The sequence below is a fragment of the Hyperolius riggenbachi genome, chromosome 9, assembly GCF_040937935.1.
Source record: "Hyperolius riggenbachi isolate aHypRig1 chromosome 9, aHypRig1.pri, whole genome shotgun sequence".
Classification (NCBI taxonomy): domain Eukaryota; kingdom Metazoa; phylum Chordata; class Amphibia; order Anura; family Hyperoliidae; genus Hyperolius; species Hyperolius riggenbachi.
The window spans coordinates 125,847,592-125,870,797 of record NC_090654.1 but is presented as its reverse complement, the minus strand read 5'-3'; the positions used below and the strand labels follow the sequence as shown (position 1 = coordinate 125,870,797).

The window sequence follows — 23,206 nt, the reverse complement described above, 5'->3', positions numbered from 1 at the left end:
AGTTCCATTTTGGTCTCATCTGACCAGAGCACCTTCTTCCACATGGTTGCCGTGTCCCCCACATGGCTTGTGGCAAACTGCAAACGGGACTTCCTATGCTTTCTGTTAACAATGCCTTTCTTCTTGCCACTCTTCCATAAAGACCAACTTTGTACACTTATCCTACGTCATGGCCTGACGTACCACTGCTACGCCGATGACACACAGCTATACCTGTCCTTCAAACCTGGTGGAACAGACCCTACCCCAAAAATAAACTCTTGCTTAGCTGAGCTACAGGCATGGATGAATGATAACTGGTTGAAACTGAATGCTGACATAACTGAGGTCCTGTTTGTCCAAAACCAGCACTCGCCATCAAAACAGCTCTATCCTAAAGCAACACCAATCAGGATTGGGAATTCAGACAAACAGCTCCAACCTTGTGCGCAGCCTTGGCGTACTAATCTATGGGGAATTGAGTTTCAGAAACCAAATTTCATCTGTAGTTAAATCTTCCTTCTTTCATCTGAAGAACATTGCAAAGATTAAACATCTGATTCCCCCAGAGGATCTTCCAACCCTAGTCCACGCCTTCATCACATCACGGCTGGACTACTGCAATGCCCTTTATGCTGGCCTCCCCAAAAAGGACCTGCGTTGCCTGCAATTAGTGCAGAATGCTGCTGCCAGATTGCTAACAAACCAGCCACGCCACTGTCACATTACACCGATCCTTCGCTCACTGCACTGGCTACCAGTAGAATGGAGAATACTCTTCAAGATTGGACTGCTGACATTCAAATCCCTGTACAATCTGGGCCCTGGATACATGAAGGACTTGCTGAAGCTGCACCACACCTCTCACAACCTCAGATCAGCAAGTTCTATAAACTTGGTCACTCCTAGAGTGCACCTCAAAAAATCTGGAGATAGAGCCTTCTGTCATGCTGCCCCTACTCTTTGGAACTCCCTACCACACCCAGTAAAGACAGCACCATCCCTGGAGCTATTCAAATCCAGACTAAAAAGCCACCTGTTTAGCCTGGCATTTCCAGATTTATAAAATTCTTCCTCTGTACCACGATGGTCGGAGCCATGCTTATGCGCTTTGAGTCCCACGGGAGAAAAGCGCTTTACAAATGTTATTTGTTGTTGTTTGTTGTTGTTGTACAGTGCATGACTAATAGTTGTCCTATGGACAGAGTCTCCCACCTGAGCTGTAGATCTCTGCAGCTCGTCCAGAGTCACCATGGGCCTCTTGGCTGCATTTCTGATCAGCGCTCTCCTTGTTCGGCCTGTGAGTTTAGGTGGATGGCCTTGTCTTGGTATGTGTACAGTTGTGCCATACCCCTTCCATTTCTGAATGATCGCTTGAACAGTGCTCCGTGGGATGTTCAAAGCTTTGGAAATCTTTTTGTAGCCTAAGCCTGCTTTAAATTTCTCAATAACTTTATCCCTGACCTGTCTTGTGTGTTCTTTGGACTTCACGGTGTTGTTGCTCCCAATATTCTCTTAGACAACCTCTGAGGCCCTCACAGAGCAGCTGTATTTGTACTGACATTAGATTACACACAGGCGCACTCTATTTAGTCATTAGCACTCATCAGGCAATGTCTATAGGCAACTGACTGCACTCAGATCAAAGGGGGCCGAATAATTATGTACACACCACTTTGCAGTTATTTGTAAAAAATGTTTGGAATCATGTATGATTTTCGTTCCACTTCTCATGGGTACACCACTTTGTGTTGGTCTTTCATGTGGAATTCCAATAAAATTGATTCATGTTTGTGGCAGTAATATGACAAAATGTGGAAAACTTCAAGGGGGCCGAATACTTTTGCAACCCACTGTACCTCTCTCTTCAGTTCCCCTTTAAAGAGGAACTTCAGCCTAAACAAACACACTGTCATTAAGTTACATTAGTTAAGTTAATTAAAATAGATAGGTAATATAATCTCTTACCCACCCGGTTTTAAAAGAAAAGACAAATGTTTGATTTCATGAGGGCAGCCATCGTTTTGGTTGAAAGGAGGTGACAGGGAGCATGAGACACAGTTCCAACTGTCCTGTGTCCTGATCACCCCTCCCAGTTGCTAGGCAACGTGAACAACAACATAGGAAATCCCATCATGCTTTGCACAGCATCAGGGAAATCAGGGATGGGGCGGAGCTTAGCTTTTGTAAAGCTAAAAATAAGGCTTATTGTAACGATCGGTGTACACAGAGAGGATCTGATTATTGGTGATCTGCAGTATCACCAAAAATGCAGATATATACCTGATTATTGATGATCTGCAGTATCACCGATAGTCAGATATATCACTGACCTCTGGACACCTGAGTGATAAGAGTGTTTGGTGCAAGCAGGTGATGAGGCAGTAAGGGATACTGCACAGAGAACAAGTTCCTTCCTATGGTCAGAGAACTCCCAAGGGAGTGACCAGACTGGGAATAGGAAGGACCAGAGTGTGAGTGACACCAAGGGGGGGGGGGGGGGGGGGGTGTCACTAACAGATATGTGAACTCTCTCTTAACTGGGGAGATAGCTCTCGAGGTCGGGCAAGCCAGGTCGGCAACACACAGACAGATAAGGCAGGAGACTTATTCGGTAATCCTAAAACACGCAGGGTTTGGCAACAGAGTATCAGATATAGCGAAGTACCAAATCAGTGATCAGAAGAGTGGTCAGGAAAGCAGAAGGTCATAACAGATAATAAACAATCCCTAGTCTTGGGTGTGAGTTCCGTGATCATCAACACCCTGGAACTAGTCTGAAGTATAACAGAATGATAGTACAAGTCCTAGCCTTGGGTGTGAGCTCCTTGATCATCAACACCCTAGAACTAGTCTGAAGTATAACAGAATGATAGTACAAGTCCCTAGTCTTGGGTGTGAGCTCCGTAGTCATCAACACCCTGGAACTAGTCTGAGATATAACAGAGATGATATACAGTATTCCTAGTCTGGGGTGAGAGGTCCGTGATCATCAACACCCTGGAACTGGTCTAGTGAATAACACAGATTCTGACAAAAAGGTCTGAGTGCTTCCACGTAGTGATCGCAACGGCAGACAACCAGAGAATGACCATCACCCAGTATATATAGTACAGCGCTCTCCAGCGCCTCCCCTAAGTGCTGGACCAATGGGAACTGGTTGGATTGTCAGCTGACCAGCTTGGTCAGCTGACTCTCTTCTGGCTGTCATAAAAGCTCTGCCTCTCAGCGCGCGCGCGCCCTTCTGAACCTGTGTGGACTATCAGTCCCAGCCACACCAGCCATGTGTTGTGTACCACCCACCGCGCTGGACGCGGAACCAGCCGCACCGCAATCAGAGCATGCGGCGGTTTCTCCGCGTTCGGCCATACTGACAGATGTAGGCCTATGCGTGCAAACTGCTTTTCCGCGTTTTCTCACACTTATGTAAGAAAAACAAAGTTCTGATACTGTGAAACTGTTAAAGAAACCCCAAGCCTTTTCAGTGCTGCTGAGTAGATTTTTAGTCTGAAGGTTCACTTTAAGTCATAAATTAGGTTTTGCCTTCTTTCCTGCTTGCCTTTGTGGACCATATTCACACAATATTGATATTCCAGTTTTGGACTGGGCACTGGTAGGTTGAGTGACCATGACTTCGCTGGTGAAATTCATATACCAGGCATTCATGTAGGTTGCTTTGCTGCCTGAAATGGTCCTGGGAACAGAAGGAGCAGCCGTGTGTGTGTCAAACAGTTAATCATTCATCTGTGAATAGTGACAGAGAAGTGTAACCTAGCTACATAGTATGGCTCTAGCCTTTACGCCAACACAAATTGTTACAAACAGCTGGTAAACTAAGCATTTTTTCTTTACACAGTCTGTGATGAGAGACCTCAGAAAAGCTTTCTATTGTTGCCGGCTAAAAGCTCTATAGGGATGTGGGGTTTACAGAAGAAAAGTTTCTTTGATAGTTTGAGTGAAAATTGAGGCCCCTTTTACACTTGGCCACATTCTTTGGGTTACGTTACACTTTCTGCACGTGGCACATCTCATCACAATGTTTTCTTTAGGTGTAAAATTGGCCTAAAAGTGCGCTGCAATAAATTCCGGAGCTTTACTACTGGCCAAGCCATTACATTAAAGAAAACCCCCTTGAGGGGGCATGTCAAGCAAATGGGCCAGGCAACGCTCAACTTTACAGAAAAAGAAAGAAAGAAAAAGTTAGAATTTTTACACTACTAACCTACATCTGCTCTGAAAGGAAGTTTTCACTGATGCAGAGAATCCCTAAATATATCAAATTAAGTTTGATTTATATCTGTATCATTTTTCAATTGTCAGGTGCTGAAAAGATATTTTGTAAATAAGATGAAAATGTATGGCGTGGGAGAAAACGCAGGAGAAAAGTTAATTGAATAGGGGCCCTGGACTCCCAGAATTCTCAGGGGGGGGGGGGGGGGGAGAATTCTGCATAATAAACAGCCTAGGCTAGACATCACTAAGAGGGTGGGGTTACAAACCAATAAACAGCAATATATAGATATGGGAAGTGTTTCTGATGCTGAAATCAGGATAATTAACTTAAAAGTGGATAACCTGAATAATCTACTACTTTCTACTATATGGCACCACAGTGTCTTTTTAAAAGGGAATCTGTAACTTTTTGAAATACAAGAAAAAAAATAGATACTTGCCTCAGGAGTGGGAAGCCTCTGGATTCTAATGAAGCTTCCCCTGTCCTCCTCAGCCAGCCCAATCCCGTAGACCAGACCAGGCTCTACCATTTACAAGGGTAAGCTGCTTGTACACCTTCGTGCAGCGACAAGCAACCTTTCGGGGTCCTAGCGCTGGATTGCCTTTACTGAGGAGGACAGGGGGAAAGTTCTTGAGGATCCAGGTTTCCCCCTCCCCCTAGGGGCACTTTATTTACCTTCAGGCTAACTTTAAGAGAAAAGCAGAATATCTACTACATACTACAGCTATTCTTTCTATTTAAAGGTCAACAGCCATATATTTACATTTTGGCCATCATGTCATTCTGGAAAATGACAGGCTAATCAGCTGCTACTGCCCCTTTTAATGGCTTCTCATCTGGTTGTTAAAAGACCAATGGTACCCATACATGGTACAATTTTTTCTTTTTTTTTTTTTTTTATTAGATAATTTAGTTTGATTATTCCGCTAGATCAAATATGAAGATTTTTCCAACATGTCCGATCGGATTTTTATTGAAAAAAAAAAACAAAAAAACAAAAAAACACCAAAACTGATAATCGTTTGTTTTTCTTGATCGAAATTTTATTTTTGACTTTCATTCGATTTCATCACTTTGGTCAAATAAAACAGGAAAATCGAATGTTTTTAGTGTAGTGTGTATGGGCACCACAAGAGTTACAGAAGTCAGCAAGTCTACCTCACAGTACAGTAGAGTCTGCTATAAGTCACAAAATGATCAGCTAGTACAAGAGGAAGAATATCTGCCTTTATTCGTCTCTCACCCGCTGGGAGCTATTTTTAAGAAGCCCCTCTGACAAACCATGTCTGCCTGATTCCCAGGAAGCTCCGAAATAAACAGGAAAGCAAGAACCTCAAAATGGAAACGTCTTTAATGGAAGTTGTGGAAAAAGAACAGGATCCAAGCCCACCCTCCATCCCAATTATCCACCTTTACAGCGTGATGTATCTCAACAACAATCACTCTTGTTTTCTTAATTACCATTTCATACAACAACTTTTTCCTGTGAAAGCTTCCGAATAGCTTCATTTTTCTTAGTACTCGACAATTTGGGATGTTAAAATGGCTTGATGACAGCTTCCCGCCATCGTGAAGAGGCTGGGAGTGGTTTCCTGTTGTTGCTATATTAAAGCACTGGGCCATTCAGGTCTAAAGAGGCATACTAATGCTAGGGTTAGCTGCTAAAGAACGTCAACGATTGGTCAATGCTGGACTCATAATTCAGATTTTGTTCATGTAGATATTGGGGTTCCTAGAACGGTTATGGACTCCTATCACCATAATTTATAACTTAGACTCTCAAATCATTGCTTTATTCCTGCTATGATCTAGTCTTGCTCAACCTACTAAACGTTACAGATTAGAGTCTACAGAACCAAGCCAAAACTGACGACAGTCCCCTCCCCCTGGAAAAATGAGTGCACAGTGTAACGTCATTAAAGAACCTGTCTTCTGCAGTGCTGGACATGCACACAGTTAGACATGTGAGGATATAATAAACACGCTGAAAGGAACAGGAAAAATATAATTATGTAGTAACATGAGGAAGTTCAGACTAAGATGATAACAGTAAATCATTACAATGAAATTGACTAATTATTTTGTTTACCTGACATAAGTTATCTCAATCTCATCTTTACCAAAGTCCTGGCAAATACAGGATTCCATTGGAACTAGCCAAAGCCTAGTCAAAAAAAAATCAAAAAATGATTTTGATTTACAGTATACAGGCAAAAGTAATGGAGAACAATTTGGGCACTTTCACACTTGGGCCCATATGCAATTCCCCTTTTCTCCTGAGTTTTCACCTAGATCAGATTTTCACAACTTGTCATAAATGCCTTTTAAGCCACCAGCAAGCAAGAAAATACTCAAAATAAAATTGATAGAACTTCTTTAACAACGTTTGGGTACGTTTTCAAAAGTAAAATGGTGAAGAAGTTAGTTTAAAGAGAAGATGAATTTATCTCCTAGGACGGTTCTAGGAGATAACTGAGTAAGATCATACAGACAACACCAAACCAGTGCTTGTGCATGTAGGAAGACTGCTGGTTAACATTTTTATAGCTCAATACACAAGACAATAAATGGCAGAGATCAAACAGAACACTACCAGGATTAAAAGTCTGTATCATCCCTACAAAAAGAAAAAAAAAAAAAAAAAAAAAAAACAACCTCTGCTGAGGAAAAACTTGCTGACAGCTGTAGCTTTGTTGAGAGGTACATGGCCAGTCACTGGCAACCTTGGTGGTGGGGGGGGGGTGCAGGACATTTACCTCAAAAAGGAGCAGCTGACTACTTAGTCATTTTTAGAAATCACAGAACATATTGATTACTATATATAATATCTGGGCACTGGTTGTTGACAGTATAATGAGAAGCACTTTAATAGCATGCAGTAAGGATGTTGTATGAAGGAAGTTTTGGGTTTATTTTAGGCTAGGGCCACAAATCCCAGGAGAGTACACACCAGCCCCCACAATCCTGCTTCCCAAGCATAATGTTATTGTTACAAGTGGACAGTTCCAAACATTGCCACCCACTCATGGCTGCTTCTTCACAGTAACGACCTGTGCAGAGAATTGGCCCAGCTCAGCTTTTTACAAGCCAAACAAAGGCACCAATTGTTTGCAGAACTACAATACAGCCAGACAGGGGAAACCCACCGCAACACACTGGTATGAAGTAGCAACAGTCATAAGTATGTCAGCTTTTGGATAGATATTTGGTCAGTATTATGTGCAGCCCTCTGCAACATACTGGATGCGATATACTTAAAGGAACACTCTACCCAGTATATACATCGTTTTTTCATTGTGTTAGGAGGTTCAGTTACTTCCAGATTTCTTCAAATTCCACTGATTTGGGGAGATGAGAAATCTGGTTAGACTCGTTTTAATACATTTCCAGCGGTACAGTATACTGTATGGTCCTCAGCCATGGTGCTTGGTTACTCTGAGATCATTTACTCCAACTGTCAGTAAAGGTGGCCATACACTGGTCGATTTGCCATCAGATCGACCAACAGATAGAGAGGGATCGTATGGCTTCCTTTACTGCAAACAGATTGTGAATTGATTTCAGCATGAAATTGATTCACCATCTGTGAAGCTGCCTCCGCTAACCCCCCCCCCCCCCCCCCGCATACATTACCTGATCCGGCCTGCGCGAGTCCACCGCTGAAGAAGTGAAGCCTGCCGGACTCGGAGCCCAGCGGAGAAGGAGCAGTGGTGACATGCACTGGCGGAACAGGTAATGTATTGCGTCGGTCATCGGACATTCGAACGCCGCTAGCGACGCACTCCCGACCCGCCGTCGATCGAGGGATATCTTCCGCACGGACAGGAACAATTGATTTCGGATGGAAATCGGTCGTTCGGTCAACGTTTGCGCAACGATTTCACAGCAGATTCGATCACAGTAATCGAATCTGCTGTATATCGGCGGAAAAATCGTTAGGTAACAAAAATGTCATTGTGTTTTCTACCATCCTACAGGTTCCTAAACCTATTATAATGTGCTCTGGCGTACTGCAGCACTTTCTACTATCACCATCTCTGTAATAAATCAGCTTATCTTTCCCCTGTCGGACTTGTCGTCCTGTGTCTGGAAGGCTGCCAACTCTTCAGTGTGATCTGCTATGCATGCCCCCTCTATGCACACTCCCCTGTGTGTGTGTGTTATTTACATTAGCCAGCTTTTCTCTGCTCTCTTATCTTTTACAAGCTGGATAAATCCTCTGTTCACATACTGATGAGTCACATACTGCAGAATTACAGACAACCGGGCAGAGCTGTCTGCAAGAAGAAACAAACAATCAGCTTGTAACTCTTCAGTGAGCTGCAGGGGGAAAGAAACACACAAATGATCTCTTGAGATTCAAAAGGAAGGCTGTATACAGCCTGATTGTGTATGGATGTATTTCCTATGTGTGGACATACTGTACATCAACCTACTTCCTGTTTTGGTGGCCATTTTGTTTGTTTACAAACATACTTTTTAAAACTGTTTTTGACTACTTTTAATGCGGCGGGGAGCAGCGAAATTGTGACAGAGGGTAATAGGAGATGTCCCCTAACACACTGGTATGTTTACTTTTGTGTGATTTTAACAATACAGATTCTCTTTAACCACTTAACGACCAGCTAACGCCCATAGGCGTCAGCAGGTCTTAAGTGGGTTACCATGGAAACGGCCGCTCGATCGAGCGGCCTTTCCATGTCAGTTCACGGAGGGTGTCTCCGTAAACAGCCGGAGAGCCGCCGACCGCGGCTCGCCGGCAAAATGTAAACACTCGGGGAAGAAATCCCCGCTGTTTACATCATACGGCGCTGCTGCGCAGCAGCGCCGTAAGGCAGATCGGCGATCCCCGGCCTCTGATTGGCCGGGGATCGCCGGCATCTGATAGGCAGAAGCCTATCCTTCAATGCGCAGGACGGAATTCCGTCCTGCGCATTACGTAGGAAGAGGGAGAGGGAGGTAAGGAGCGTGAGGGCGGAAATGGCTGCGGAGGGGGGCTTTGAGGAGCCCCCCCCCGCAAAACGCAGATGGCCGGCGGCGATCAGACCCCCACGGCAGGACATCCCCCTAGTGGGGAAAAAAAAGGGGGTGGGGGGGCTCGGGAGTCTGGTCACCCTGGCTTCAAAGTGATCTGTGCTGTGGGCTGGAGAGCCCACGCAGCACAGATCGGACCAGCATAGGCTGGTCCTTAAGTGGTTAAGCAACAGTAACAGGATGAATGAAAGGATTTAGTGTAAACATTAAACAGAAATGTACACTGGAGAATTGTTCATCATTTTGCCAGGGATAGTTTGCTATGTTTCAGTTGTCACTAAAGATAGTTGTCTAACAGCTACTGGCTTTTGCAAGAGGCCTGGCTCGATTTGTCTTTCAATAATTAATATTTTTTTAGCAGCAATACATTAACCTCCCTTGCGTTCAATTTCTGCAGGATTTCTGTGCAAAAAGTGGTTCAATTAATTTTTGCGTGCAACTTACTAAAATCCATCAAGCAAGGGTCTAGTTTCCATTTTGAGTATAATTCAAAAAAAAAAAAAATCATGTCAAAAAATGTTATTACTTTTTAATCGCAAATAGAAAAATACTCCTCAAATATGGATGAAGAAATAAATCTACAGGTGCAGAAATAAAAAAAATACTGTACAGTGTTTGCCTAAAACATCTCTCGTGTGGTACAACAACTAAAGGCCAGTTCACCCGTTGCACGTCATTTACTGCAGTTTATGCAAAAGCAGCATTTTGATCTTTATTTTTTCCACTGGAAGCAGCAGGGGTCTGGTCGTTCTGGGGTCCATTAGCACCGCACTCCTGTGTCCCCGTGTGGGATGAAGAATGACGATTGCTGGGAATCACCGCTGAAAGTCGACAAATGCTTTTCTGCATGCTTGCAGAAAAGCATTTGGACGAGACTCTGGGTAGGTGATTGAGACATCCACCTGAAACACTTCTAAAAGGTCCATACACATGCTGGCCTCAATTCACTAAGCTTCTCTCCTGTCTTTAATAACGTTTCTAGAGTTATCACCATGGTGATGAGGCATGTCGTATTCAGGAAACATTTTACCTCAGGCAAACCTAAAGTTAACTCTTCAATCCTTAAAATAACTCCAGGATTCTAAAGTTAAAGACAGGCTGTTAATAAATTGCGTGTGAAAAAAAAACTATAGAGGAGGTAACTTAAGGAATGAAGAGATAAGATAACTATTACTGCATGGTGGCAAGTTTTCTCTTGTCTTATCTCCAGCATAATCTTACTGAATTGAGTCCAATGTGTGGGAAAGGACAATGGTGATTCAGAAGCCAGTCTATTCAATCTGGGGGTCAGTAGGTAGTTAGTAGCTGCCAATTCCACAGATAACAAAAAGAGAAGAGCAAAACACTTGGATGCTAGCTGCCATTTTTAAGGTGCCTCGGCTACCAGGTTCCAGGGTTTGAGCCAATCATGAAAACAGTCCAAACTAGTGCTGCAAAAGTCATGTTCCCACTTGAGCTGAGAATGGGCTTTTTTTTTTCGTTCTATACTCATTGCAAAACTGACAGTGAATGGCTCCTATTTTATACAGTATATAGGAGCCGTTCACATTTGTCAACCTGCAAATAATTAATTGGATCCGTTACGGTAAGCAGAATGCTCTTCTGTGCAGTCTGCGATAATCCCGGAAGAGCAGATGCATTCCTCATATAATAATCCAAACATTTGTATAGCGCTTTTCTCCTGTCGGACTCAAAGCGCTCAAGAGCTGCAGCCACTGGGACGCGCTCAAGAGGCCACCCTGCAGTGTTAGGGAGTCTTGCCTTGAACTCCTTACTGAATAGGTACTTGACCTAGCCAGGATTCGAACCCTGGTCGCCCATGTCAAAGGCAGAGCCCTTAGCCAATGGGGGCAACGCATTTGCCCCAGGCTTCAGCCGGACCAAAGTGGACAATCGGAGAGGACACTATACTGTCCGCTCCCGCACATGATCCGGTGCAAGTGGGAAACAAACCTTATTCTTTGTACACAGTTTACCTATCTTACTTATTAAAGCGGACCCAAACCAAACATTTTTTTTTTTTATTAAAAATATTTAGTTGCCCCACTCTAAAGGCCCATACAGACGTCAGATTTTTCCGAATGACGGGTCGTTTGAACGTCCCGTCGTTCAGTCATCCGCACGCCAAATCGGGCGTGTGTACAGACTGTCGTTCGCGTGATAAGACTGAGTTTGAGCGATCCGCCCGCGAACGACAGTCTGTACACACGCCCGATTTGGCGTGCGGACGACTGAACGACGGGACGTTCAGACGACCAGTCGTTCGGAAAAATCCGACGTCTGTATGGGCCTTAACACATACAAAGATAAATAAACACTCCTTCAAACCTATGAGCATTTCAGTGCATGCTTTTCAGCCTTCTCTTTTAATAACTAGGGTTATACTGGGGGCAGCTATTAGCAATTCCTCCATTGCCAGATACCATCTACTCCACCAGTTTGCCGGATTTTGTCCGGCAATTTGAAAGGAAGGGGGGGGGGGGTTCCTACAATAAAGGTAATATATTTTATATTTGTCATCATGCAACTGAAAAAAGGCTGCTATTTATTATTATAATTTAGAAAATAGATGTTATTTCTGAAATCTTGTATTTTTAATTTGGGTCATCTTTAAATTCAAAGCTGCCCTTGTGAAGGGAAAAGTATGACAGCTTAGATTGTAGACAGTGAATGGAGGGTGGGGCCATATTTGCTCACTCAGACAAACATCTACTATCAGTCAATTACAATCAGCTGTGCCTGTTGTCTTGAATGTCCATAAGCAGCAACACATTTGAAATGTACTACATGTAAACAAAGCAGCTAAATGGAAAAAGAAACAAAATTATTACCTTTCATAGTTATTTATTTCTTGCTTTTTTGGGGATGTTCGTTTAGTATGAAAGATCTTAGGCTGCTGTTGATATAGCAGAGTATTGGCAGCAAAGTGTTACATTTTACCTGCGGGGGTGGGGTGGGGGTTGGGGGCAGGGCAGGTTCTCACACTCAGTGCAGCTCAGCACCATGCAGTCCCTCTCCTTGCAGCTCCCACCTCTACATGACAAGTGACATGCATCAGTAGCCACAAAGTGATACGCTGTACATAGCTGCACTGAAGAGAGCAGTGAGGCCCTGCCCTGCCGCTGGAAGCAGGTAAAGCAGTGTGCTCTGCAATTGGGGGAGGGAGGGGGGGGGTGTCACAGGGGCCATTAATAAACCCATGCCTGAGACCTAAGGCTTCTTGCACACCAAGACGTTGCGTTAGGTGCCACGTTAAGGTCGCATAACGTGCACCTAACACAACGTATGGTGCTGCAAGTGAGGACGGTAGAGTGAGCCGCGTTAGGCGGCTCGATTCCTATAATGTCTCCCAGAGTGGCGCTGATTGGCCAGCGGGCCCACGTGATGCGGAGCAAGACACTCCGCATCACATGGTCCCGCCGGCCAATCAGCGCCCGCCAGTGCAGTGAATATTAAGTAGCCATGTGCGCGGCTACTGTAGCTGGCTCTCCCCGCCTTATCTCCGCCCCCCACTGCGCATGTGCAAACAGTCTAACGCGGCTATAGCCGCTCCAACGCTGTAGCATGCTGCACTTTGCACAGAACGTGCAGCGTTACATGTAACGCAACGTGGGCTGTGTGAACAGCCCACTTGTGTTACATTGCTGTGCGTTGGGGGAGCGTTACAGGTGCACTAACGTGCGCCTGTAACGTCTTGGTGTGTAAGCAGCCTAAACCTACATGCCAGGACCCACAATGGACTGACTGACTGCTTCTGTAACTGTAATTCAGTTTGGTCACGTTTGGTGTAAAGCCTTGTACACACATAAACCAATCAAAAACAAGTTAATGTTGTGCTGCTGCAATAAAGCAGTCACTTCAAGTTACAGCATAGCACTATACTCTCCCTGCATGTTGTGCATCCACTGAGAATGTTGTGCACATTGAACGCAGAGGTGTTGTCCATCACATGTAAACCTGGTTCAGATCATGTATGAAGAATGTGTAATAGAGAAGGAATCCCCTCAGAGTAGCTGCACATAAACAAGCCCAATAAAGCCTGGTACACACATTCAATTTTGATTGGATTATTGGCCAACTTAACCACTTCCATGCAGAATGAGAGCTTACCCATACCATCTGTTCATAGTACTCAAAGTCTTTTTGCCCCCCTTCTACATGTCCACTACTCTGGGCCAGTGTGGATTACCTCGAAAGCACCAGACAGGGAGAACTATGCTTCCTGTATCAGCTCATGTCTGATTACTGCGGGAGTTGCCTATCATTTGTGACTTGCTTTTGCATGGCTGCAATGCTTACAGTATCATCCAGGCTGCACAGAAATGTGGACAGAGGAGCACACACTGTAAGTACTGTACCGGTATTAACTGGTGAGACCAGTGAAATCTGTTGCATTATTATTGCATGCAAATCCCTGCACACTGAGCACTGTGAATTTTGATCTAGCTTACACACTTTCTGTGCGCTCTTGCTGAAGCTTTTAAAACAAAAACAAAAAAAGACTCCCAATTGACTGCACATACAGTATACTTTATGTGCCGGAGTATGACAATTTCTGATATTCTGTAGTAATCCTCTGATATAGTAAACTACTTTGCTCAGTCCCTTGTAAAGGGATTACACTGCATAGTGTTCGAAATCTGTTGGCCTTCATACTACATGGAAAAGGTAAAATTGGCCAATCAAAATTGGATAGGTGTTCCAGGTTTTACATTGGTCTACATTGTATCAAGTTGCAGGGACAGGGCAAAAGTCACTGTTTAAAATTCCCCACATGGCAATGAGCACTGTATACGGAGAGCGAGCCCTCACCATAGCAGACATCCTTCACCTTCAGTGAAACTGGCCATACATCATACCATCCTGTCTGCATGATCTTGTTCAAGTTTACCACAACTACGGTATGTAGCATAAAGGCCAAATAACTGCATAGTTTTTAAAAATGCCCAATTCAACTGCATAGACCAACTGCAAACAGTAAACAAAGAGCAACGTGGTAAGAGGTGTTGAATAGTACAGTTTGTATGATGTATGGTCAGCTTCAAGGCGCATTCCTTCAAGCGTCATTGGATTGGGCATAAATCAAAACATCTGTAAATTACATTTAGTGAACGTTTTTGTCTATGAGCAGCAACATTTAACATTCTTCTGTGTCTATCAGCATACAATCAAATGTCTGGTAGTTAAAGGGACCCTGAGCAATAGTAAAAGGAAAAAGCAAAAAGCAAATCTGGACTTACCTGGGGCTTCCTCCAGTCCCCCGTAGCCCGCAAGGTCCCTCGGTTTTCTCTAGGTGCCCTCTGTGGTCCCGCTAGCGGCTCCATAAACCTGCCGATTTTGGCTGAAGTCGTGCATGAAGTCGTGCATGCGCGGCCCATCCAGGTACCCGTTGCGTCATCACGTCCGTCACAGTAAGGGTTATGCGCAGTACAGTAGGACTAGTTTTAGTCTATGACAAAGTATTAGAGGCAAAAGATCAGTGGCTAGCCAGGTAACTGGTATTGTTTAAAAGGGAATAAATATGGCAGCCTCACACCCATAACAAGTGTAGCCACAAAAACACCTGATCTGAAGTATAGTCCCCTGTATTGGAGGAAGGGAAGATTAGTAGTTGTGCCCCCCACGGACCCAGCCTCACAGAGACAGGAGGAAGGGGCCTGGGAGCCGGGCGGCCAGGTGTGCAGCGGGTGGTTGGCGCGTGCGTGCGCGGTGAGAAACGCAAACCTAGAGCCCGTTTTTGAACGGGCTTAGGTTTGCTAGTAATAATAATAGAGTGGTTTACTTCAGCTAACATCTGGAAATATGCCTAAAGAAAGGGACTAGATCCCTAAAAGCTTACATAAATTAATTTTATCAGTTAGCCATTGAGGGCTCGTTCACACTAAGGGCATTTTTGCCCTTTTTTCAAGCACAGGCGATTTTCAAAATGGCCCTAAAAAGGCTTGTTCAATAATTCCCTACAAAAGAGTTAACATCTGAGCGGTTCGTTTCTGCTCAGCAAAGCGGTACCTGTACCTTTTTTTTTTTTTTTTTTTCTTCTTTCTTCCCCAGGTGCCGCCTCAATGGAAGGTATAGGAAAAACACAAAAAAACGCTAACAAAATTGCTTTGTACAGCGATTTGCATTTTTAAGAATAAATACATTGCATTTATTATTTTCCGGGTCAAAGAGTTCACTTCCTGACCTATGTCAGGGAGTGAATTAAAAAACCGCTCTGGAAAAGCGCTTAGAAAGGCACTTTTAACAAAAATGCAACGCCCAACCTAGTGCCGGGAATCGCAAAAAAATAAACGCAATGTGAACAAGGCCTTAAAGGTATTACGTTTTTTTTTTTCCTACCTACATAATTTGTTTGGCTAATGCAGTACAGAAACTCTTTTACTGTTACTATGGTAACCTCCATAAAGTTTTAGGGCTAGTTTGGAGTGCTCCGTTGTGTTGCAGAATAATTCTGCATGTCGACTCGCTGCCCATATAATTCTATGGACCTGTTTACAGTACTGCGTTGTAATGGATCACATTATTCTAACGTGATACATGCAGGCTTTGTATTAAAGCGTAGGTTCGGTTTCCATTGCAGCTCATGCTCACTTGAATATTTGAACTTTCCTGCAATAAACCCTTATTTCAAGCTGTTTCTCACTGTTTCTTGCCTGTTTCAAGCAATCCTGAGCTGAAGGTCGGTTTCAAAATAAGATACTGACTTGAAGAGAGAAAAGCCTTAGTGGACCAATTGCTCCTGTAGCTGAGCGTGCCCCCCCCCCCCCTCCACATCAGGGCCATGCAGGTTCTCTTTGTGTAACGGGGCCGCTCAAGCTGCACACACAGTAGCGCGGAGCCCGCAGCTCCGGCTTACTGCGCATGCGTGCACGGTCTTGTGCGTCTACTGCGCAGCCATGCTGCACGAAGAGGTGCTGCGCGGCCTCGATATGATAAGCGACGATGCCTTACCAGTAATCTTTCGGGGGCCCATCCCAATCATCATGCATCATGTCAGCTGTTACAACTACATGAAGGGAAAAATTACTTCATATGGACACAACAACAAAAAATGCCTAATTTCTGACCCTGCTCTGACATCCAACTAAATTTAAACAAAAGATTGCCTTGACTTCCACTCAAGTGTTTAGAGTCTTCCTTATCTCACTTACCACTTGTACTTTGCACTTGGCTTAAGATAATCGTCCACTCATATTGTTCCATCTTATCCACTGACTCCTGAAATGTGGTAGCCAGGAAGTCAGTGTGACAAGTGATTATTATTTGATAGAAATGTTTGTACATACAGTACCTTTCTTTTCTCTTTTTAATTATCTTTTAACCTTATCCAAAAGGTATTAGGAGTGTATTAAGGAGACATTTCAAAGTGGGGTATATAATAATATCAACCAAGATAAATCAACTATTCCAATTAGTTCTCACACACATTGTTGTTTTCTTATCGACTTTTGATCAGTTTATCAGCCGAAAGTGTCATTGAGAGCAGTGGTAAATATTTGTTCAGTGGGTGCAATACAGGATCGGAAGATCAACAAGCGCGTAGTTCAGTACTGCACTGACCAGAACTTGGATTGAGCAGTGCAATGTGATCTGTGAATTCTTGACTACTTCAGACAGCAGAGAAGCATATTCCGCTCTATGGAGACAGGAAGAGGGAGAAAAAGCAGGAGCAAGCTGTGTGCACTTGTAATAGAGTATAAGAGGGCTTAACTAGAGGAGAGCAGCCCCTGTGATCGCAGGGGGACTCAAAGCTGTGGGGTGGGGGGCTGCGCACATGCGCAGTAGCAAAAAGCACAGAGCAGCTACACAGAGATAGCACACGCAAGGACACAGGGGTTTTATTATAGAGGATTATTATTATTTTTTTAGTATTTATATAGCCCAGACATCTTCTGCAGCGCAGTACAGGGTAAATTGTCTTGTCACTAACTGTCCCTACCATAGTCATGTTTATATCGTGTGGTACATGTATCATAGCCTAGAGGCAATTTAAGGACAACTGAAGGGAGATGGATATGGAGGCTGCCATATTTATTTTCTTTTAAGCAATACCAATTTCCTGGCAGACCTGCTGATCTATTTGGCTGCAGTTTTGTCTGAGTAACACAAAGAAGAACCTCATGATACCTATATATCAGAAAATCATGCCCATAGGTCCTCAATATAATACCACATACAAAGAAAGAAAAAGAAAAGAACCTATCTAGGCCCTAAATAATAATTAATGTGTCTCAAAAACACTCCAGAATATCAATATAAAGTCATATAATCTTTATTGATGAACAAGCGAATCATAAAAACAATTAAAATACAACTCTTCTGGTCCGGGCCTATTATAAGTGGCACTGCCTCCTGCTGGTATTAATTACATAAATTTAATAAGATGATAATATAAGGTCAATTCATCAATCTCGCTTGTGTAGTCAGGTGCCAGTAAAACATCAATACAGTGTAAAACACACTATTCCCTATAAATCAATTTCATACATAAGGTGTTTGGGTGCAAAATAACTGTGTGCATGCCTGCGTCCCCACCCAACAGTGTGGGCGCACGCATACACACAATATGTGCAAACAATATTGCTATACGTGTCTCCTAAAGGCCACGTATATCCCTTAAGAAATATTTTAAAAAATACAAAGTTCTAGAAAGAGGGATTGACACCCAAATATATAAGAAAAATCAGTGTACTGATTTTCGCGATCGAAATTGCCACGGCCGCGATTTCGATCGCGAAAATAAAGAAAACTAAAAAGGTGTAGAGCGGCGATTTATGTGTCGTCAGAAAGAGGAGAAAGAGAGCTTTAAAATGATATGCATCTTTCCATAGTTACAATGTATTACACAGGGCGACTTTTTCAGCAGAATGGAGCTGCTGACTTTAGGAAAAAGTCGCCCTGTGTAATACAATGTAACTATGGAAAGATGCATATCATTTTAAAGCTCTCTTTCTCCTCTTTCTGACGACACATAAATTGCCGCTCTACACCTTTTAGTTTTCTCTATTTTCGCGATCGAAATCACGGCCGCGGCAATTTCGACCGCGAAAATAGTGAAAACTAAAAGGCGTAGGGTGGCAGTTTATATATCATTGGAAAGAGGAGAAAGAGAGCTTTAACCACTTCAGGACTCAGCCTTTACCCCCCCCCCCCCCCCCTTAAGGACCAGCGCTGATTTCGAAGATCTGTGCTGGGTGGGCTCTACAGCCCCCAGCACAGATTAAATAACAGGCAGAGCGACCAGATCGCCCCCCTTTTTTCCCCACTAGGGGGATGATGTGCTGGGGGGGTCTGATCGCTCCTGCATGCATGTGAGTGGCGGGGGGGGGGGCACCTCAAAGCCCCCTCCACGGCAGGATTCCCCCTCTCCCTCTTCTCCCTCCCTGCCCCGGAGATCAGAGGCTGCACAGGAACAGATCTGTCCTGTGCAGCCTCTAACAGGCTCCTGCCTGTCATGTGACAGCGATCCCCGGCTGCTGATTGGCCGGGGATCACTGATCTAGTACAACGCTGCTACTGTTAGCAGCGTTGTAAAAATGTAAACAAAGCGGATTATTTCCGTTTGTGTTTACATTTAGCCTGCGAGCTGCGATCGGCAGCCCGCAGGATATTCACGGAGCCCCCCCCCCCCCGCCGTGAATTTACAGGAAGCTCGCGCGAGCGGCTGTTTCCTGATTAATTAGCCTGCAGCCCTCAACGCAGGTGTGCGTCGCTGGTCCTGCAGCTACCACTTTGCCGACGCGCGTTATGAGTGCGCTGTTGGCAAGTGGTTAAAATGATATGCATCTTTCCATAGTTTCTGCACTGCTCGGAGTCCCTTTAAAAGGAACTAAATATAGCAGCCTCCATATTCCTTTCACTTCAGTTGCTCTTTTAACTTATCTGTATGTTTTTGGGATGTGGGAAGAAAACCCACACAGACACGGGGAGAACATACAAACTCTATGCAGATAGTGCCCTGGCTGGAATATGAACCCGGGACCCAGTGCTGCAAGGCGAGAGCGCTAACCACTACGCCGTTGTGCTGCCCACTGTATGTAGGTAAATAGTAAACAATAGACCATCTCTGTGTTTACCATTTACCTGCAGTGTTTTACTTCAGCTAACGTCTGTAAATATGCCTGAAGAAGGCAACTAGCTCCCTGAAAGCTTGCATAACTTAACTTTATCAGTAAGCCATTAAAAACGACTTCTACAAAACTTAGTTTTTTTCTACCTATATACACACCAGTATATGGAAGGTACCTATAGACATACTACTTTGGTTGAACTGGCAATTCATGGCAATTTCATTCTCCTGAAATCTGTGCTTCTTCTCGCTCCGCAGAATAGAACATACAGCTCCACCATGATGGCGGAGCAAGTTTGTCAGCCTTCTAATCAGATTGTCACCCAACATCACAAAGAAATTATCTATCTATCTATCTATCTATCTATCTATACGCTATACTAGTATAGTATCGCGCAACAAAATCCAATATCCCTAGTGTACCACTTCAGGAGATTGTCCTCTAGCCCAAGGCTAGTTTCATACTGGGAAGTTGCATTGCAAATTAAGGAAAACAGGATCACATTTGAGGTGAAAATATGCATTGTGCGTTTCTGCATTGCTAACGCGCAGCATGCCTTGCATCATTCCCATGGATTCCGCCACACCAGTGTAAACATACCATTACGATATAATAGCATCGTGGTTGCTATGCAATTATATTGTGTCTGTTGCAAAGCAACGGGTCAGTGAGCATCCCAATCCATTCTTGTCTGTGACCATTTTACAAAATTGATCAGACCTGATGTGCAGTTAACAGATAACATATATGTGAGTTATCCTGTCACATTCCAACCTCAGCAACACAGAGGAAGTAGGGGCAGGTGGTGGGGGGAGGATACAGGGATAGGAACAGGAAACTGTCAGAGCATCAGACTTTCTGACAGGAGCTTCTTAGTAATCCATTCCTTGGGAAAGCAATTCATTTGTGGTTGATTTATCATATTTTATAACTGCACTTCAGAATTCAAATAGCAATGAAAACTTTGCAAAAAAATAAATAAATAAGTTAAAAAATGTCCTGCTATGTTAAAAAGGTAGAAAGCTATTTAGCAGTGTATGATAACCAGATACTATCCCCTATATCCCCAAGGGAGGTAATGATGCTTGCACTGAGTGAAGCATGGTCTACATAACCTTAGAAATACAGAGCTGGCTTACACAAATATAGATAGATAGGATTAGCCTTTGTTACAGGTATACATGTTAGAAATCCTCGCTGTGAGATACATTCTCCTCACAGACAACCAACCCCTTATGATTCGACAGTTGGACTAATACTGCAAGTCTGGAATAAGCGAGGTCAGTCTCGGTTTAAGCGATCCAAGACTCAATTTATTCATAAACATCACTGTAAACATCTGTAGGATCAGCACAAACTAGATTATGGCATGCCATGGTCTTGCAGCAGATCTCCTCCTAAACGCATTATCAAGTCAAATAACACAATCTTTGCACGCCACTGTACAGTTTCAGAGTCAATTGAACACAAAGAATGCCATGGTTGATGAACGTTCCGCAAGGATGCACGGATTCCCCCGCCCATCCTATCACCATCAATTCATCAGTTCAAAGGATTTCTTATGGAGAACTGGTCCAATGGATGATCTAGAAAATAAATTCTGTACTATGACTGTCTATCAAGACACAGTGACAGGACTTGGGCTAATTCAACTCAACATACCGTAACTCAATTTTTTTCTTTACAGAGACAAGGCCTACTGAGGAACATTATCAAACCTCCTACGATTTAGTCTTCCACTCATTAAAAGCCCATCTCAAGTCATCTGACCTTGTACCAGCTCAAGTTTGCCTGCATAATCAGAATCAAGATATAACGAAAAAAAAACGCCTAAGGAAATGGATTTCTGAAATTGCAAGCTTAGCTGAAACAAGACAAATCTTCTAAATCTTTCCATCTGTCATTCTTGCTGCCTCACCACACAAGAGCAAAAAACGTTTGCTGTGGCCTAACTTCTCCCGAGGGAATCCCTTACTAAGGAATTAAAGGGGAAAAAAAAAAAAAAAAAAACAATATACATATAGCAGAATTCAAACAATAGCGATCTGTTCAATGCATTTTTGCTTTACGACCATCTACCATGAAGTCATGCTAGGATTGAATCATGGTTTACAGGGAACAGATAATTTGCAACAGATCTTAAAAATGTTTTTATATTATTGCTTACAATACAAAACCATAGCAATTAATGTAATATATATTTTTTATTGTACTGTAAACGGTAGAATATGGTTCAGCAGACAGGACCTGAGCATTGTTAAAAGTCTAGAAAGATGGGAGGGGCTGAGGTGGGGGGTAATGTTATCCTGTCAAATATAAATCAGCAGAAATGCAGTATATTGGAATGAGCACATTCATACTACAATTAAATCGCACAACTGTACAATTGCCAAAATGCTATCATAAGACATATATACGCCATAGAATGTAAAAGATGATGGAATAAACAAAACAAAACAAAAAAACTGATTCAATGAAACAAACCACTATGTGCAAGCAAAAAAGCAATAAAACAAACAAAAAAAAAACATAGCAAGCAAGTCAGATTAGAATGGTTTACCTCTCAATAGATGTAGGAGGCGAGCTGATACTCATTTTCACAAAGGTTATTCCCAATCCAGTGTATCCCTTCCAAATTGGGGGAAATGTGGAACCTACAGAAACTATAGTCGGACACAATGCGTTCACTGCATACAAATATCGCTAGCATTTGTTAAAGGGGCAGTCAAAACCATTTTTTTCGCCTTTTCGCTTTCTAGGGGTGAAAATACAGTTTGGGGTTTTTCTTCAGAATTAAAAAGTAAAAAACAAAATATAAATACAAGCTTGCAGTCTCTTAACACAGTTCCATCTTGCTAAACATTACGCACTGTTACAAAACAGTATGTGAAAAAGGCCTGTTTTAACAGCTGTTGTTGTGTTGACAAGGCAAAGTTTTAACCCCCGTCTCCAAAACGAGATCTGGCAGGCTTGTTCATCCTCCAAATCAATCCAATATTTGCTTCCTAGGCCAGGCTTTAACATAAATGAGCATGATCGTTAAAAGTGGCTAAAATCCGAATACTGGAAAAAATAAAAATACAAGAGCTAAAAAATAGCTAAACTAAATGCAAAAATCTTAAGGCATTTTCCTCTGACCAAAAAGATCACCAAAACAGAAAAAAAACAGCAGTATAGTGGATGCACCAATTCAGAATAACAGAGGAGCTTTGCAACAAATCTTCTGAATGGGATCCCAGGCTTGATTATTGTCTGTCTTGCTCCAGTGGGACTTGGCTGTTTTCTTTCTTCTGTTTAAAGCACATCCAGCTTTGGTATATCCAGGAGGCCTGTTAGATCCCCAAGCTTTCCAGGAGACCCCCTACCCTGCATGGTGCATCCCTCTTTGCTCAGCACACGCCTCTCTCCCCTTTCCACATCCAGCAGGAAAGCACATCCAAGTCTTTGCACCCTGTGCAGCTGCAACTGCAAAGAATAATACGAGGCACAAGTTTGCAGCAGGGTGTGAGATCAGCGTTAGGTGTCTGAGATAGGAAGGGAAAAAAAATCAGATATTTTCTGTTCCTCTCTGTCTCCTCCCTCCTTCCTTTCTTTTCCTCTTTTTTCCTCTCTCTTCTTTCTTTCTTTTCCCTCCCCCCCTCTTCTGCATAAATACAGGCAGGAGCTGCAATAAACACAGACTGAGCTATAGAGCTCCCCTCCCCCAGGACTGCTAGAGGCTGGGCTGGGCACTGGCTGCCTCCCTCCCCTCCTCACTCCCTTCCTCCTTGCTCCACTCGCTGGGATCTGGGAGAGGGAGAGCAAACACTGGGCAGGACTCTACTACGCGCACGTGGGAGACTTGCCAAATGCCCCTAGCTTCCAAGGACAGTCTCTGCATGTAAAAGTT

The 23,206-nt window shown here is 43.4% G+C and overlaps 1 protein-coding gene across 5 annotated transcripts in view; it reads right to left on the bottom strand.

The window, feature by feature from the left end:
• ARHGEF11 (Rho guanine nucleotide exchange factor 11) overlaps positions 1–22,982 on the bottom strand; it is a 259,221-nt gene extending 236,239 nt beyond the window's left edge. For 4 of the 5 annotated variants that reach the window (XM_068253470.1, XM_068253472.1, XM_068253471.1 and 1 more), the window contains exon 1: positions 21,878–22,981. In XM_068253470.1, coding sequence (XP_068109571.1) covers positions 21,878–21,912 — 35 coding nt within the window. In that variant the 5' untranslated portion in view covers positions 21,913–22,981. Of the gene's footprint in view, positions 1–21,877 lie in introns of all 5 variants that reach the window. The other variant, XM_068253474.1, reaches the window with a different exon arrangement.
• Positions 22,983–23,206: the final 224 nt, after the last annotated feature.